We start from the raw sequence: 16,834 nt of genomic DNA, 5'->3' as shown, positions 1-16,834 counted from the left end.
TGGAGGCCGCCGTCGAGGGCACAGCTGCCTCCTCAGCGGGAAGCAGGCAGGCGCCGAGGAAAACCAGGATAGCAGCCGTGGCCCGGGCACCACAAGCCACACGAGGTTGGTGGGTGAGGCCGGGCAGGCTACTTGTGCCGTCAGTGAAATACCAGGAGAGGGTCACCAGGGGAGGCACCTCCGATCTGATGATGTGTGTGCCCTCGGCATCAACATGATTTTTCTTTAGAACAAGAAAGAGGGGGGAAAGAAAGAAAAAAAGAGAAAAGAAAGATGTTCCATCAGCTTTGTGGGCTAGGACGTGGCAGGTGCACAAGGGAAGCGGGGAAGGGAGCTGGGTTTCGGACGGGGTGCTGGGCGCTGCCTCTCATGGCGTCTCCTCTCCCTGGTGGGCTGGTAGCTGAGGCCGTGGGCCCCTCGCCCGGGGAGCAGGCAGATGACTTTGGCAAGGGGCGGGGCGCGGGGGCTACTCCGTCTGGGCGTCGTAGTTGGCTCCGCCCGCCTTCTTGAGCTCGTTCCTGATGAAATCGTCCTCCAGCTCCCTCCGGTCGCTGATCACAAACTCTTTGGCGAAATTCTGCCGGAACAAAATAGAACACAGAGTTCCCGTTAAAAAGGAGGGGATGGGAAAAAAATAAATAAATAAAAATAAAAATATATTAAAAAAAGAGGGGACGGGATCTGAGCATGGCTCAGGCAACACACCAGGAAGTCTTGGCACCTAAAACGCTAAGAAATGATCAAAATGAAAATCTGGTGGCAGAATGGTTTGGCCGGGGGGAAAAAAAAACAAACCCAAAAATAACGTGACCACAGATCAGGAAATGGGTAAAATCGAGATACTGTGCAGTTCCGAGACCACGGGGATGGGCCAAGGTCAGGTCTGGGTTCGGATTCTGGCTCTGTCGTTCTCCGGCTGTGTGGCCTTGAGCAAGTTCTTGCAACTCTCCATGCCTCAGTTTCCTCATCTGTGAAAACCCATCTTCTCAGGAGAATAACAGAAGAGGCGACTGGAAAGGTAAGCAGGTCGGCTGGTAAATGTTTAATACGAGGCTCTCTCAAAAGAGGGGTGGGGGGGTGATTTGTAGCTTTTACCCATTTCCATGGTGTAAATATTCACATGATATCTGATTACAAGCGATCAACAGGGGGCCAGTACGTGGAGCTGGGAAGAGATACATGACTGGCTGTCACCAGCTGGTACAAGGAAGCTTCAAGCTAAGCTCCCCTGTCATGGTGAGGCAGGGCCTCTGGTCCCAGGCCTGAGTGATCAGCCCAGACACTGAATGCACTAAAGGATGTACTGGGCTCTCCAGCCACACTCAGTTACTTGAAGGCAGGGAGTTTGTTTCCATACATTCAAGAAAAACCATGCAGTGTGATGGGGCTACAATGATGAGCAAATGGAGGCAGTCACTGTGCCCTCTTAGGGTACACATTTCAACCATAAAACCCCACAGGCCTGGCACACGTGAGGCTCTTATAAATGCCTGTGGCATGAATGAGTGACACAGGTGATCTGGCTTATCAGATAACCCTGAACCATGAAGAATCAAGAGTTATTTTAATACATGCATCATAAGACTTCCATGAACAAGGAAAATTTCAGGATGGTGACAGGTAAAAATACAGAGAAATTTACCAAAATATGAATAACAAGTCTGAAGGTCAGAACATCATTCACATTAAAAAAGAGTCCACAAGGAAATAAATAAACAATTACCACTAATTACAAAGCACCCATGGGTACCGGACACTGCCACACATTAGCAAACTTAATTCTTAAAACCTTTAGGGGCTTCCCTGGTGGCGCAGTGGTTGAGAGTCCGCCTGCCGATGCAGGGGACGCGGGTTCGTGCCCCGGTCCGGGAAGATCCCACATGCCGCCGAGCAGCTGGGCCCGTGAGCCATGACCGCTGAGCCTGCGCGTCCTGAGCCTGCGCTCCGCAACGGGAGAGGCCACAGCAGTGAGAGGCCCCCGGCCCGAAAAAAAAAAAAAAAAAAAAACCTTTAGTACGGTATTCCTAGATATGTACCCAAGAGAAATGAAAGCATATGTCCACACAAACACTTGTAAACACGAACATTCATGGCAACATTATTCATAACAACCAAAAAGTGGAAAAAACCCAAATGCCCATCAAGACATGAATATGGGTAAACAGAACATGGTCTATTCATACAATGGAATATTATTCACTCATAAAAAGGAATGAGGTACTGACACAGGTTACAACAGGGATGAACCTCAAAACCATTATGCTCAGTGAGAGAAGCCAGACATGAAAGACCACATATTGTATGATTCCATTTATATGAAGTGTCCAGAAAAGGCAAATCCAGAGAGACAGAAAGTAGATTCATGGTTTCTAGGATCTAGAGATTGCAACAGAAAATGCGCTGAAATTGGATTGTGGTGATAGCTGCACAGCTCTGTAAATTCACTTTAAAAAAATCATTGAATTGTAGACTTAGGATGAGTTAATTTTGTGGTATGTAAATGATACCTCAATAAAGCTGTTTTTAAAAAAAATCCCATAAAATGATCAATATCATTTCCATTGTGAAGATGAGAAAACAAAGGCTGGAAATTATGACACCCGCCCAAAGTCACACGGCTAGTAGGTACAGCTGACTCTAAAGCTGGACTCCTTAAAAGTGTCACCATCCCCTTTAGGAGTGATGAAAATATTTTGGAGTTGCATAGAGGTGGTGTCCGCACAACATTTGTGAGGTACTAAATGCCACTGAGTTGTGTATTTTTAAATGGTGGTTAATTTTATGTTATATGAATTTCACCTCAATTTTTAAAAAGACAAGAGAAAGGAAAAAAGGAGAATGACTAAACCAGGGGCATTCTCAAGGTCAAGTTTTACAATATAAAGACGAAACGTTCTCCATATGCCAAACCACCAAGAATACTAACAGGAAGGAGGAAATGGGAGGTTAATATTTATCAGGTAACTAATATGTACCAGGTGCAGGCTCACACATTTTCTCACTTAATCCTCCTTCAGTATATTAGCTTTTTTTTTAAAGATAAGATCCACAGGCCGGGCTTGGAGACACTGTGTAACTAGCCCAGATGACCAAACATCCTTTCAACCCTTTCTACTCCCAGCCTGCCATGCTGTGCTCCTAAGCGTCTGTGTAAGTCATCAGCACACCACTGAACACAAGCAGAATGGCAGAGCCAGAAAGGGGAACCCAGAAGTAACGTGTTTCTCAACCTGAGCCCCAGCGGCAGGGGGAGGGGTGAAGAGCAGACCAGAAGGAGGAAGCCCACAGCTCAAGACGCCTACAGAAGGATGTCCAAAGTTCCTCTGCCCTGTGGTAGCTATATATGGCAATCTAGAGAAACAAGAACACTCACGCTGGTGTCTGTTAGCCATTAGGCAATTTAGATTAAAAGAAGTTTGATAAGATCTCAGAAATCCATAATGAAAGTGCACATAGAGCACCATTCACCTTCAACCCACAGGCATATGGGAAATCGAATCATAGCCAGCAGGAGCAAACCAGGATAGCAGAACCCAGTGAAACATAACAATAAATGTAAATGAACAAAATTACCTTAAAAAAACAGCTATGTCTCAAACTGCAAAAAAAAAAGCAGCCCCAAACCCTATATACCTGAGAATCTGAGACGTTTAAAACCAAATGATTTGCCAAAAAATGATTCTTTCAAACAAAAGTACAGAGAAAAGCAACCTCACCCATCCCCACTATAGGAACCAGCCCCTGACCTCCAGAGGGCAGGCAGGAGGTGGCCGGCCACGTGGACGTGGTCCTAGCAGGCCTGGTGGGCCTCCTCCACCACAGGATGCTGGGGGGGGCAGAGGCTTCAAAGGTCAGCCGATGCTTCCCCTCAGGGTGTGGACTCCGCAAAAAAGTCCCGCAAAGGTCTGAGTCAGCCTCAACCCAACTCAAAATGACTGTACACTCCTCCACCTCTGTTCCTGCCAGGGTTCTCACAGAGCAGGCCTTCGACGTGGCAAGGGAGACGCCACCACCTCTGTGGAGTGGCCTTAAGTGTGAGTTTTCCAAAAGAGGCAGAAACAGAGCGAAAAGAGCTCTGTGCACAGCCAGACTCTGATGTGGGAGCAACACCTGGGACCTGAGGGGCCTGCAAGGACTTGCCCGTGCTGAAAACCACAAAGAACACATCTGCGCAAAGCAGGGCCACCTCCCCGCTGTGCTCACACCTCTGCTCTCAGCCACTGTCCCTGGCATCCTCCAGGCAACACCTCCTGGGGCAGAGGCAGGCCACACGAGGGCTGCAAGATGAGGGGGGGCAAATCCTTTCTCCAGAAAGGAGACCGGCAGGCCCGGAGCAATGCTAATACGTAGGGAATTTTAAATTTTCTAGTAGCCACATTGAAAAAAAGTAACAGGTGACATTCATTGTAATAGTATTTGATCTAACTCTATACCCAAAATATTGCCATTGTAACAGGTAATCAATATATAAAACCATCAGTGAAACATCTACATTTTGTGCTCCATACTAAATCTTGGAAAGCCAGTGTGTATTTTGCTCATAGGCATGGCACATAACAGTATGACAAGCCAGACTTCACGTGCTCTGCAGCCACACGTGGCTGGTGGCAGCCCAGGTCTAGATAGAACAGGAAAGAACCTGAGAGAATAACGTGCTCAGTCAAGGAGAATCATTAACCATAAAATATTAGAGCCGATCTGAGTGGGGGAGTGGGAGCCTTTGGGGGCGGCACAGAGAGAGTGGGAAATGTTCCGTCTTGATCTGGGTTGTAGTTTCATGGGTACGTACAAAAATTCAAAATTTTTAAATTCAAAAATTTATCAAGCTGGGGGCTTCCCTGGTGGCGCAGTGGTTGGGAGTCCGCCTGCCGATGCAGGGGACGCGAGTTCGTGCCCCGCGCCGGGAGGATCCCACATGCCGCGGAGTGGCTGGGCCCGTGAGCCGTGGCCGCTGAGCCTGCACGTCCGGAGCCTGCGCTCCGCAACGGGAGAGGCCACAGCAGTGAGAGGCCCGCGTACCGCAAAAAAAAAAAAATTTATCAAGCTGTGACATCTAAGATTAGTGAGTTTTCCTCTATGTACATTATACCTTGGTTAACAAAAACAGGTGGGGGGAAGGGGGGACAGGGGACATTGAGCTGAAAGAGCCTTTGAAACCCTGACATTCAGCCCCTCATCTGATAGAGAAGTATGAGACCCAGAGAGGGAAACAATTCATCCCAGGGCTCACAGCAGCCTCCCCTCGGGGCCCTGGAGGCAGGTCCTCAGTCCTCCGCATGCTCCCCGGTAGGCTGCTCAGCCTGCCTGTCCCTCCCACGTAAGCATCCGTCATACCCTCAAGCCTACCAAAGCCACATGCCAGAGACTTCAAAGCAAAATACGCTAGTCTGGGGGCCCTGTCACCTGCGGTTCTTGAAAGATCTTCATGTCTGGGAACTCAGTGTCCCTGGCTGAGAGCCTCCAGACAGGGGCTCTCCCTTTTCTGCCAGTGCAGGACTTTTCAAAGGAAGAGCCCTCATCCAGCTAAAAAGGACTCCAAGATGGTTTGGAAACACACCAATCAAGTTCAGGACACATTCTGTCCCTGTGACTTTTCTCAAGTGCATTTAAGTTCACGCTTCAAAGGCATAAGACGGACATTGGACACACCAATCAAGTTCAGGACACATTCTGTCCCTGTGACTTTTCTCAAGTGCATTTAAGTTCACGCTTCAAAGACATAAGACGGACATTGGTCTGCTTCCAAGGAGGGCAATTCTAGGGAAAGACTGGGGTTAGGAATTGGGGCTCTGTACAGTCAAGAATCTATTTGCAAGGCTGGTTTTAAAAACGTATAAGTATTTTCCTATCCTTGGTTTTAAATCACTTCACTTTTAAATGGCTCCCAATTGCCTGGGTTTAAAGCCCAGCCTTCAGTCCTGAAACGAGCTAGGAGTAGTTTGTGCCAAATACAAATAGGGACGGCTGTCCACACGCATCTCCGGCAGCCTGACCCTCCCCAGAAACTTACCTGCCCCGAGCTTCAGTCCCCTCACCTGCAGGCAGGGACAATAAGAGGACCTATACCCCAGGGCTGGTTGTGATGATCGGATGAGTGTGAAGTGCTCAAGAATGATTAGGTAATATTTTAAATGACCCTGAGTTACCCTCGTGCTCCAGATTGTTAGAGTCTGAGCTATAAAGACGTTTTCTGAAACCCTCAGAGCACAGGGACTGGCTAGTTCCTCTTCTCTCACCCACACTGAGTTCTCCATCCCCACTGTTTACTTTTTAATGAAGGGAAGCCTGGAGAATTCCTCGGAATAAGCAAGGTGGTGACATTGGCTCTCCCTGCCCTTGCAGAAAGAAGACGGCAAATCCAGCTGCTCGTCCAGAAGCTGTGTGTGGGATTAGCCACAGGAGGACAGAGAAGAAGCCTGTTGTGGTAGACGTGTGTCTGGTCTTCTGCCTAGAACATTATTAGGACCATGGTGGGTTGTTACCCTATGCAGAGAATATGGGTGCTGGGAAGGTCTGGGAAGAAAAAATGAGTGGGAGTCTTTGACAGTTAAGTTTGTGATGCCAGCAATGCACATTTCTACAAGGCAGGGCCGGGGAGGAAAGGTGACCTTCGTTGTATCCAAAGACAATGAGAGCTAATGCAATTCGTTCTTCCAATAAACACGTGTTTACTGAACACCTATTATACGCCAGACACTCTCCTAGGCCATAGGAAGTCAAAATGTGGTACTTACAGGTCCCTCTGACAGTCTAAGAGCAGAGAAAGAGAACCAGGGGGGCTCTAAAATGCCCCGAAGGAAGCCATCAATGGCTCTGGGCCCTGGTTTCCACCTCTGTGAAAGAAGAGGGCTTTCTTCTTTCATAGGTTCTAGAAGGCAGGTTTGGCCAGCCCTTTCCCCACCAGCCATCTGTGGATTTGCACCTGAGCCTCCAGAGCATGTGGGACAAAGTTCCACCTTGGACACAAGAATCCAAGGAGCAACGGGGAAAACTGGCACAGAACTGTCAACTTTGGCATTAGAGCGTGGCTTTCGAAAAGGAGGCCTCGTGCTAGTAAACTCTTGCCAAAAAACGGGGGATGGAACCTCCCCTCCCACATGTGTGAAATGGGACAGGGGGTGGATGAGACACATGCTGGCCACAATATTGTATCTTCTCCCCCAAGTAGGCAAAGATTAATTATAAACCAAAGACCTTGGTCTGCTGAAGAAAAGCAGTTGGTCCCCAGCAGCCTGCATCTTGCTAGGAGAAAAGGCACCCTCCAAGGAACATGGGCCTGATGAAAATACACAGTATCAAACCTGCCAACCCCTCCTGGGTCCCCTACACCTTCCCTCCCACAACTATTCTACAGCGCCTCAGAGACCAAAGTTTTAAAAATCCTTCCAGCAAGGTGTAATTCACTCAAAAAGAACAGGTTCTTGAAACTGGCATGAATCACCACAGACAAGGGAAAAACAAATAGATCAAAATGGTATGGTCCAGTGTCTGACAGATTCAGGAACACAGGCACCTGCGTCACCACCACAGGGCAGAAATGACACGATCCTATTTCACTAAGGAGGGGACAAAGGACAAGAGAGAGAAATGTGGTGGCATTTCGAGCGGACACAAGGTAATTGCGCAACACAGATGGATGGGGGAAAGCATGATGTCTTATAGCAAGCTGGGGTAGGTTTGGGTCCAAACCAAATAGGAGCAGCCATCCATATGCCTTGAATCCTGACCCCTGCAGGGCCACCCACCTCTTTAGCAAGTGAGTGACTGCCTGGATTCCGACACCCCCTGCTTTCCTGACCATGGACATTTACAGAAGCCCTGACTCCATTCTGCCTGATTTCTGACTATGGCTCCATCTAGACCAGGGATGGTAAGAATGTGGGAAACAAACTCTGCTCTCTTCTCCAGTATCCATGGCAGACATCACAAATCAATCATGGCACTTTGCCCACTGAGTCCAGACTTAACCTCAAAATCCTTAACCCAGACCTCCAAATAGCCCCCGCTATCGATCACTTGACAAACAATATTAAATCCATGCTCAGGGCTTCAATTTCTGCCTGGTTGAAATTGTGCTTAGCATTTCTTGTTCCTCAGTGACACCCACTTTGGGGACTTTTTCCCAAAGGAATAATTCAACAGAATTTTTTAAAAATTACTCACAGATGTTCACTGTCAGTAAATACCAGACTGCTTCCACTTTTCAACAGAAGTTGGGTAAATAAGTAGTATTTACATTGAACCCTTCATACATAGCAGACACTTATGATATACAGTATTTTACTTAATTTTTACAATTCCATGAGTTTAGATATTATCATCCCCAATTTTCAGAGGATGCTGAAACTCAAGAAAGTAAAGTAGCCGGCAAAAGGTCGCACACATGGTGAGTGGTGGGGCTGGGACCGAAACCTGTGTTTAACTCCACGCCAAGGTCTTTACCAGGAGAATGAACACACACACACACACATACATGTAATCGCACATTCACTAACAGAATAGTATTCAGCCATTAAAATTATGAAAACTGAAAACATTTATGAAATGTTACATGAAAGGACACGCTGTATACTTCTGCTATGATTAATCACGTTTGTAATAACATGTACCATGTGACCAGGGCTCCAGGGGAATGAGCAGAAATCGCTGTGTGGCTGATCATCATTTAGGTCCTTAATTTTCTCCGAACCATTTTTCAAAACCACACCATCCTGGGATAAACCACCAAGGGGGAGAAAACAGAGAGCCTGGAGCTTGCTCTGGGAGGGTCTTTCACAAGGCAGGATGTCCAGGGACAAACTATGACAAGGACGAAGGTGGGGTTGGTCCATGCAAGGGAAGAGAACGAGGGAGGGAAAATCTGAAAGACAAACGTAGAGCGTGTAGGCAGCCTTCAGCCCCAACAAGCACCGTGGGGTGTGCATGCCACACGTGGAGACCTGTCTGGCCTCAGCGTTTGGGCTCCTTCAGTAAACACCTGCACACACTCTAATACGGCATCCCCAGAGCATGGAAACTGTCTGCTGTTGACAGTGTTGGGAATCACTGTGTGGACATCAGGAGGCCAGCTGGTGGGGGGCAACCAGGCAGGCACCACGCCAAGGCCAGCTGGCCGAGGTCTGGGACCCAACTGGGGTTCAGTGATGGGCACCCAGCCACAGCCCACTGGCAGAGCAGGCTTGTGAAAGCGGCTTCCATTTACATACTGGGCTCAGGGCTTGGGCGTCTTCCTCTTCCAAGGGCTTTTAACCTCCTGGTAGCAGGAGCATAGAACCAGGTTCCCCACTGCCCTTCCCACTACTAAAGCAGTCTCTGAGCCCCACCAGCTGGCTTCTGTCTTGACACTCACCTTGGCTTGAGGACTCACCCCTCCCAGCCTCAGTTTCCTCATCTGTATATTGGGTGTATAATGGCACCTGCCCCTCCACACATGATCCCTGGCTCCACCATTCACAGGCCGCTTGGGAGCTTTGTATTTGTGTTAAATAAAGGACACAAGCATGGGAAAGCCCCCTTGCCTGAGCCCAGGCCCAGGTGAAACGTATCAGCACAAAAGGCCCTTTCTGGTTTTGAGAAGAATAAAGGGCCTTTCCAGAAACCAAGGGCTTGAAGAAGCATAAAACTCCCTGTAAAAACAAACAGCTGAAACCCGTTAAAGATGGATGAAGCGCCAAAGCTGGTCACCCGAGGGCCAGGCAGCAACTAATTCTTTGCAAGGGGGAGCAGCAGCCCCGTAAATCTCATGACACAGAAGTGTGTGGGTTCTCCCGGCTGACCCAACCAGCTCTCACCTCTGCTCTTCACTGACACAAAGCAGAGCCTTTGGAAATTCCAATCCACCCCCAAATCCCTCCCTGAGTGTAAATGGCTTCCACAATTTAATTCAGCCCAAAGAGCAGTTACTGAACATTTACTAGCTTCTGTCCTAGGAATACACCAAGAATAAGACACAGACTACCTAAGTGAACAGATCTGTTTCTTCACTTTTTAGCACCTGTTTAGTACTTTTCTAGGTTTGAGAAATACAAATTAAGCGGCCATGGCCCCCGCCCTTGAGATTACTTTCTAGGGTCACTTAATTATAATTCATGGAATTTGGGTCATAGTATCATACAAACAGATAAAGGAGCAATTAATTCTGATTGAGGCTGGTAGGAGAATGGGGTAAAGAATAAGGGTTTTGAAGGATGAATAGGAGTTCATCGGTCACTAAAAGGACAAACCTTTCACATCCTTTACTTTCCTTTAATCCTTCCAACAGCTCTAAGAAATTTTACAGTCTCTTTTTCATAAGTGAGAACAGAGTCTAGAGATAAAGTTACTTGGGTTGCTAGAGCTGGAATATCAACTTGGGTCTCACGCCCCTTAAGCCCATGACCTCTACCATTTGACACAGCAGCATTTTTTAAAAAAAGAAATACAGTGCAATGATGTTCAGTTTCCAGTTTAAAAAAAAAAAAAAGGTTCTACCATCAAGGAGCTTGAGAACCAGATCAGTAAATTAAAAAAATAAACGTAAGAGGTTTGTTTCCTGCAGAACTTCTCAGAGCCTTCTCAGAGTGCCAGAGGACTTTGGGAAACATGCAGTGGGGTGAAGTGACAGAGTCAGGGCCCCAGGGGCCAGTCTACAAGCACAGGGGACATTGCGCAACTTCCCCAACTTTCCCAGGCCCCAGTCTCCTCATCTATAAAGCGGGGATAATGACAGAACTGTCCTTGTTGTGAAGAAGAAATCATTTTAATGTGTGGAAAGTCCTTGAAAGTGCCAGGCATGCGGTAGCGGCATGATAAAACTCTTGTTATTAATATTACTACCACATTGGTACACAAATACGACCCTCCTGGAGGACAGTCAGGACATCTGGTCCTGGCCCTGGGGGTGGAGGGGGACCAGAATGTAAGCCAGCCCTGCTCCTGGGGTTTAGAGGCCATCAGGATACACTACACTGATAATTCCATGCAGTCACTGACATGCCCGTCCTTCCCACCTCTACTCCTCCTTGGAGGAAACACTCCCCACCATTCTTTTCCCAGTGCTGAAAGCTGAGATCTACCTCTGGTTACTTGGCTCCGTGAGCATTCATATGATGTTAAAAAATACAAAACAGATAAAAGGACCGCGTGAACAAAGTGATTCCGCAAGGCCAGCACAATGCTTCATTGACCGAGTCTGCTCTAAAGCAAGACAGCTTGGCCCAGCGCGGGCAGGTTTCTAACGGGGGGTGGGGGTGGGGGGGTGACTGCATTGCCCCTGTCATCCCACAGAGGCGCCGGAACAATGGGACGGGTGTTGTGTTGCCGGCACCAGCCGTGCATTTCTGTGCAGCAGATGACGGCTGTGACGACACAGCCGCGCACCCTGTCCACTCAGCACATTCCCAGGGCTCGAGTCCGGCTGTCACCATGGCCCAGCCCAGCACCCGTCACTGCCTGTGGCCTTTGCTGGTCTTGTCTTGTTTTTCACCAGCCACAGATGCAGCTCAGCATCATCTCAGCCCGGCTCTGAACACAGACTAAAGAGACCCAGAATCAAACCTCCTGATTTTTAACTCCTCTGGGCTCCAGCCCCAGGCCTGCTGCTTGTTAGCCATGGGTTCGGGGCAAATCCTATCACTGCTCTGGGTTAGGGTTAGGGTTGCTGATGCACCTATGTGCAGGCCCCAGGCTGGAACCGGAAGGAATCTGGATTGTTTGAAGTCAGCACCAGCAAGGGTGGGTGAGGGTCAGGACCTTTCCGTGTTGCTGATGGATGTGACTTTGATCCAAGCCATCTGCGAGACAATCAGGCAGGATGGCTCAACAATAAGATTCATGCCTTGTGTCCTGGGCTCAGCACGCGGACCTATCGGCTCGCAGGGAAACACTCCACAACCTAGAAAGCTGTGCATCGTGGTGCTGTCTAAACAGGACAGCTGGGAGTCATAAGAGCCGCACTTCCAGGCCTCTACCAGAGATAGTTCTAAGCGCTTTCCGTATAGTTGCTCATTTAATCCTCACAACAACCGCAAGAGGCAGACACTATACCAGCCCAGTTTTAGCCATCAGGGGAGTGAAGCCCAGAGGACAGCAACTTACCCAAGGCCATACAGTAAATGGCGGGGCTGAAATCTGAACTCACCCCATCTGGCTCAAACGGCTATACCCCAGACCACTGCACTACAAACTGTCTCTTTGTCCGACAAAGTGAAGCATGCTTCATTTAAATGTAATATGCTGTCATAAACAAACTACCCCATTAAAATGAAACAATTTCAGAATAAATCAAAACAGAATACGACACAGCAGGTCAAGTCATCCAACTCATTTTTAAATGGGGAAACTGAGGCCCAGGAAGGGAGAGAGACGTGCCCACAGGCAGGCAGGTGGCGTAAAGATCCACTCCTCTTGATCTCAATGTCTCTACGTTAATTTACATTGTCTATATCTCATACAAAGCATAAGGATGTGGGTATATTAGTTTTATTATTACAAAAACCAAGGGCTATGAGTAATCTTAAACTAAAACTCAATCCATTTATTCTTCACATGGAAACTGTGGTAAAAGGCCTCTAGGGATGTGATCCTGTCCCCAAGACACGGAATCCAGAATGGTCCATCTGGAGACCCCTTAGAGAACATCTGTTCTGAGACCCCATTAAGCAGAGAGGACAACTGACACACCAGATCAGCATGATTTTAGTGACTGTCAGAAAATACCATTATGCCAGTAAAATCGACCCCTTTGTAACATTAATGGCTGTATTTGCAATTGTAGTATAAATGTGAGGTCTTGTAATAGCTTCGGGCAATAAACCTTTTCAAATGCAGAGGTGGAAAATGCGAAAGGTAATGGTCAGGGACGTTTGTGCTTTTCATCTACCAGCATCCCTTTCTTTTAACAATCGGACCTGCCAATCATGAGACCCCACCTGCCTGGTCCACAGGATGTGCCAACTGGATCATTTTCAGGGAATGATTGACACTGAGGGAGGGGGGCTCTCTCTTCCCCCGGGATCAAGACCGGGAAGAACCACCACGCCTGCACCATTTCTCCCGCTGCACAGAGGCCACCTGAGGCCAAATCCAGGGGAAAGAGAAAAGAGAAACGAAAGGAAGATACTGCTTCAGCCCTGGATCCAGCCACCCAGCGCTTCCCAGCTCAGAGAGCCAAGCAATTCCCCGTTTTGCTGGCAATGTATTTGAGTTTGCAAACAAATGCATTATAACCAATACTCCCAACTGAAGTTACCAAAGAATCATATTTCCCCAAATCACCCTCTTAACCCACTGAGCCAAACTGAGAAGAGTTCTAGATATATAAAGAACTCTGCAGACTGCTAATAGGTTCAGGGTTTCCTTTGGGGGTGATAAAAAAAGCTCTGGAACTTTCGGACGATGGTGATGATCGCCCAACACTGCAAATGGCTTCACGCCACTGAACCGTACACCAAAAGGGCTAACATTTCATGTTACTGTATTTTACCACAATCTTAAAAATGGAAAGAAAACAGGAGCATTGCAAGATTCAGAAGACTGCCCCCACTGGACGCATGCCAGCAACCACCTTCTCTCCCTGTGTGCCCTGTTCTCCCGGCTGGCCAACAAGAGGGCTAAGTGTGGAGGGCGGAGTCCAGCAGGAGACCTTCGGACTTGGACACATGCATTCTTTTGCATGTTCCATTCTGTTGCCATAAAGGAGACCCTTGAAAGCTGGTTAACCATTAAAACCCCCAACTGGGCTTCCCTGGTGGCGCAGTGGTTGAGCGTCTGCCTGCCGATGCAGGGGACGCGGGTTCGTGCCCCGGTCCGGGAAGGTCCCACGTGCCGCGGAGCGGCTGGGCCCGTGAGCCATGGCCGCTGAGCCTGCGCGTCCGGAGCCTCCCGTGCTCTGCGACGGGAGAGGCCACAACAGTGAGAGGCCCGCATACCGCAAAAAAAAAACAACAGCAGGGGCATTTTCAGTACCTCACGGTGGAAATGGGACGCTCAGCCGCCAGAAAAACCTTCATTACAGAGACTCTGCGGCCACATAATTTATGTAATTATGTTATATTAGGGAAAAAAAAAAAAGAAGCTGATTAGGGCGTGATTCACAGGCTGTGACCCAAGCAATGCAAAGAGGTAGGTGAGCTCCCCCGCAGAACTCGTAGCGAAGATGGAAAAATAAACTGTAAAAACGGAATGATAGGAAAATGTTTTCCTATTATTATTTATTTTTTTTAAGTTTTATTTGGGGATAGTTGAGGATTTACAGAAAAGTGGCAAGAGACAATACCGAGAGCTTCCACGTACCCCACCGGTCATTTGGACAATTGTTAACATCTTATGTTACTGTGCTACATCTGTCACAGCTAAGAAGCCAACACTGGTACGTGACTACTAAACTAAACCCCAGGCTTCATTCCGATTTCACCAGTTTTCCTGTTCCGGGATCCAATCCAGGACACCACATTGCACACAGCCGATTTCTGTGTGTGTGTGTGTTTTGGTTTTGGTTTTTTTACAATGCAACGGCTTCCTTTTGTATATTCACAGATATGTGCAACCATCACCACAGATTTTAGAATATTTTAGAATATTTTCATCACGTCAAAAAAAAGCCCCATACCTGTGGTGAGTGGTAGCTATACCACCTCCCCATCACGGGTTTTAGGAAATTGTTTTGCAAAATGGAGAACCCTTTGGTAAGGAGAAAACTATCTCCCCTTCACCTCTCTTCCCCGGTTTATCTTTCTGGAATTTGGATTTTATTTTTCTCAGCATGACCCAGTGTCCTAGCCCCAGATGAATCACTTAGTGTCAATTTTTGTTATGTGCAGAATGGAAAAAAAAACTTTAAAATGGGGAGCTCTACAGGTAGAACTGTTTAGAAGCTCAGAGACAAAACCAAGGGTACACCCACCTTTTCCTCCTCCTCTCCGTCTAATAGGGACACAGGAGTAAGTCAGTCATGACCAACGCCCAGCTGCCCAGACTAGGAATCTCTGCCACTGCTGATATAGCCTTTGTCATTCTATGGCCATCAAAGTCATCATAAAACCCCTGCTGGTGCCCATAAGGTTGACATTTATTCACTCACCAAGTGCTACTGAGCACCTACTATGTGCTAGACACCATTCAGAGAGTACTCGTGAATTCTCCCATTGGGTCCTCATGGCTGCAGTTGGAAGTCATCCATCACCCAATCAGGAAGTGGTGCCATTTTGGTCATCCCTCCAACCCCTTCTCCGTGAGCCACCTGCCCCCCACCGGCTAGAGGTAGACACCAGCCACCATGTTTCTAGTATTTGATGGTCAGGATCACAGATGCGGCTACCACCCCAGAAAGCAATTTGGGGTACATCTCACCAGTGGTGCTAGTGGTCCAGAAATGTAGCACGACACGTTCAAAGTCACAGACCAAGGAGCCCAGCCCAGCCCCTTGTGTCCCTGCTGGATGATGACCCTTTGTGGGATGTGACCAGCACCCTTCCCCGCCCAGAGACCCTACAAGAACACAAGGACGGATACCTGCACCACCTCCTTCACCAGAGTCTTGTCTGTGCCGGTCTTGGCACGCTGCAGCCCGCTGACATTCTCGCCGATCCACGTGATGAGGGCGAACTTGGATCTCTTGCTCATCGCGTCCCCAGTGGTGAAGCGCACGAAGGCAAACAATCGGACGTCATCTGCACCAACGGCAAAGGGAGGGCACGGTGCTCGGTTAAAACACCCCAAATCCACATCCCCAGCAGGGGCTCTGAGCCACGAGGGTGCCCAGAGCCACATGGCAGGAGCCAACATTTCCTCGCTCAATCTCGACAACAGTGCCACAGGCTGGGATGCCCATTTCGCAGACGGGAAGTGGAGGCACAGAAGGGCCATGTGACACTCCCCAGGCTGCACAGGCAGATGGAGGCCGGGCCTCTCTGGCTGCCATGCCTGCGACCCTCCCCTCCCCCATACAGTCAAGGCCCAAATTCTGAATCTGATTTAGGGAACAGAAGTTCGTCGACTCTTTTTAACCCCCAATCTTTGAGGCCCTATTTGGAACAGCAAAGCCACATGGTGGAGAGATGGGAACTGGGCTGGGGTGGGGAGGAGGGGAGGAAACAAAGACGGTGGCCCTTGTTCTGGTCTGGGGTACAGCTCGAGGCCCACTGGGCATGGCTAGCTTATGGCCAGACAATTAGGCCAGTAAAGAATTCTGGGGCTTCCCTGGTGGCGCGGTGGTTAAGAATCTGCCTGCCAATGCAGGGAACATGGGTTTGATCCCTGGTCCGGGAAGATCCCACATGCTGTGGAGCAACTAAGCCCGTGCGCCACAACTACTGAGCCTGCGCTCTAGAGCCCGCGCGCCACAACTACTGAGCCCGCGCGCCACAACTACTGAGCCCGCATGCCACAACTACTGAAGCCTGCGCGCTTAGAGCTCGTGCTCCAAAATGAAGAGTAGCCCCCGCTCGCCGCAATTAGAGAAAACCCGCGGGAAGCAACGAAGACCCAGTGAAGCCAAAAATAAATCAATCAAAATAAGTTAATTAATTAAAAAAAAAAAAAGAATTCTGAGTATTTTCCCACTGGGTATGTTATGCTTGTTATATGGTATATGTTTGTTTTTATTAGAATGACTCTGGGGGCTATTCTGGCCGATGGATCTACATTTAAGTCTGTGTCACTGCCACACCAGTAATATCATCATCACTTCAGAATCTCTTTCATAGGACATTGTGCTAAGTTCCCCCATCCTCCGCTGTGCCGCACCCCCAAAATATCAGCTGGTACTCTTGAGTTCTTAAAGTGACGTGTGTGTGTGTGTGTGTGTGTGTGTGTGTGTGTGTGTGTGTCCCCACCTCGGTACTCTAGTCATTAGGGG

The 16,834-nt window shown here is 48.5% G+C and overlaps 1 protein-coding gene across 1 annotated transcript in view; it reads right to left on the bottom strand.

Annotated features, from left to right (window-relative positions):
• Positions 1-466: 466 nt before the first annotated feature.
• COTL1 (coactosin like F-actin binding protein 1) overlaps positions 467-16,834 on the bottom strand; it is a 45,698-nt gene continuing 29,330 nt past the window's right edge. Inside the window, exons 3-4 of the mRNA XM_007452516.1 lie at positions 15,490-15,647; positions 467-577 (exon numbers count right to left, since the gene is read on the bottom strand). Of these exons, the coding sequence (XP_007452578.1) occupies positions 467-577; positions 15,490-15,647 (269 nt within the window). The remainder of the gene's footprint in view (positions 578-15,489; positions 15,648-16,834) is intronic.

Source organism: Lipotes vexillifer, unplaced genomic scaffold (genome assembly GCF_000442215.2).
Source record: "Lipotes vexillifer unplaced genomic scaffold, Lipotes_vexillifer_v1.1 scaffold443, whole genome shotgun sequence".
Classification (NCBI taxonomy): Eukaryota; Metazoa; Chordata; class Mammalia; order Artiodactyla; family Lipotidae; genus Lipotes; species Lipotes vexillifer.
The sequence above is the reverse complement of the archived record's forward strand: the minus strand, read 5'-3'. Positions and strand labels throughout refer to the sequence as shown.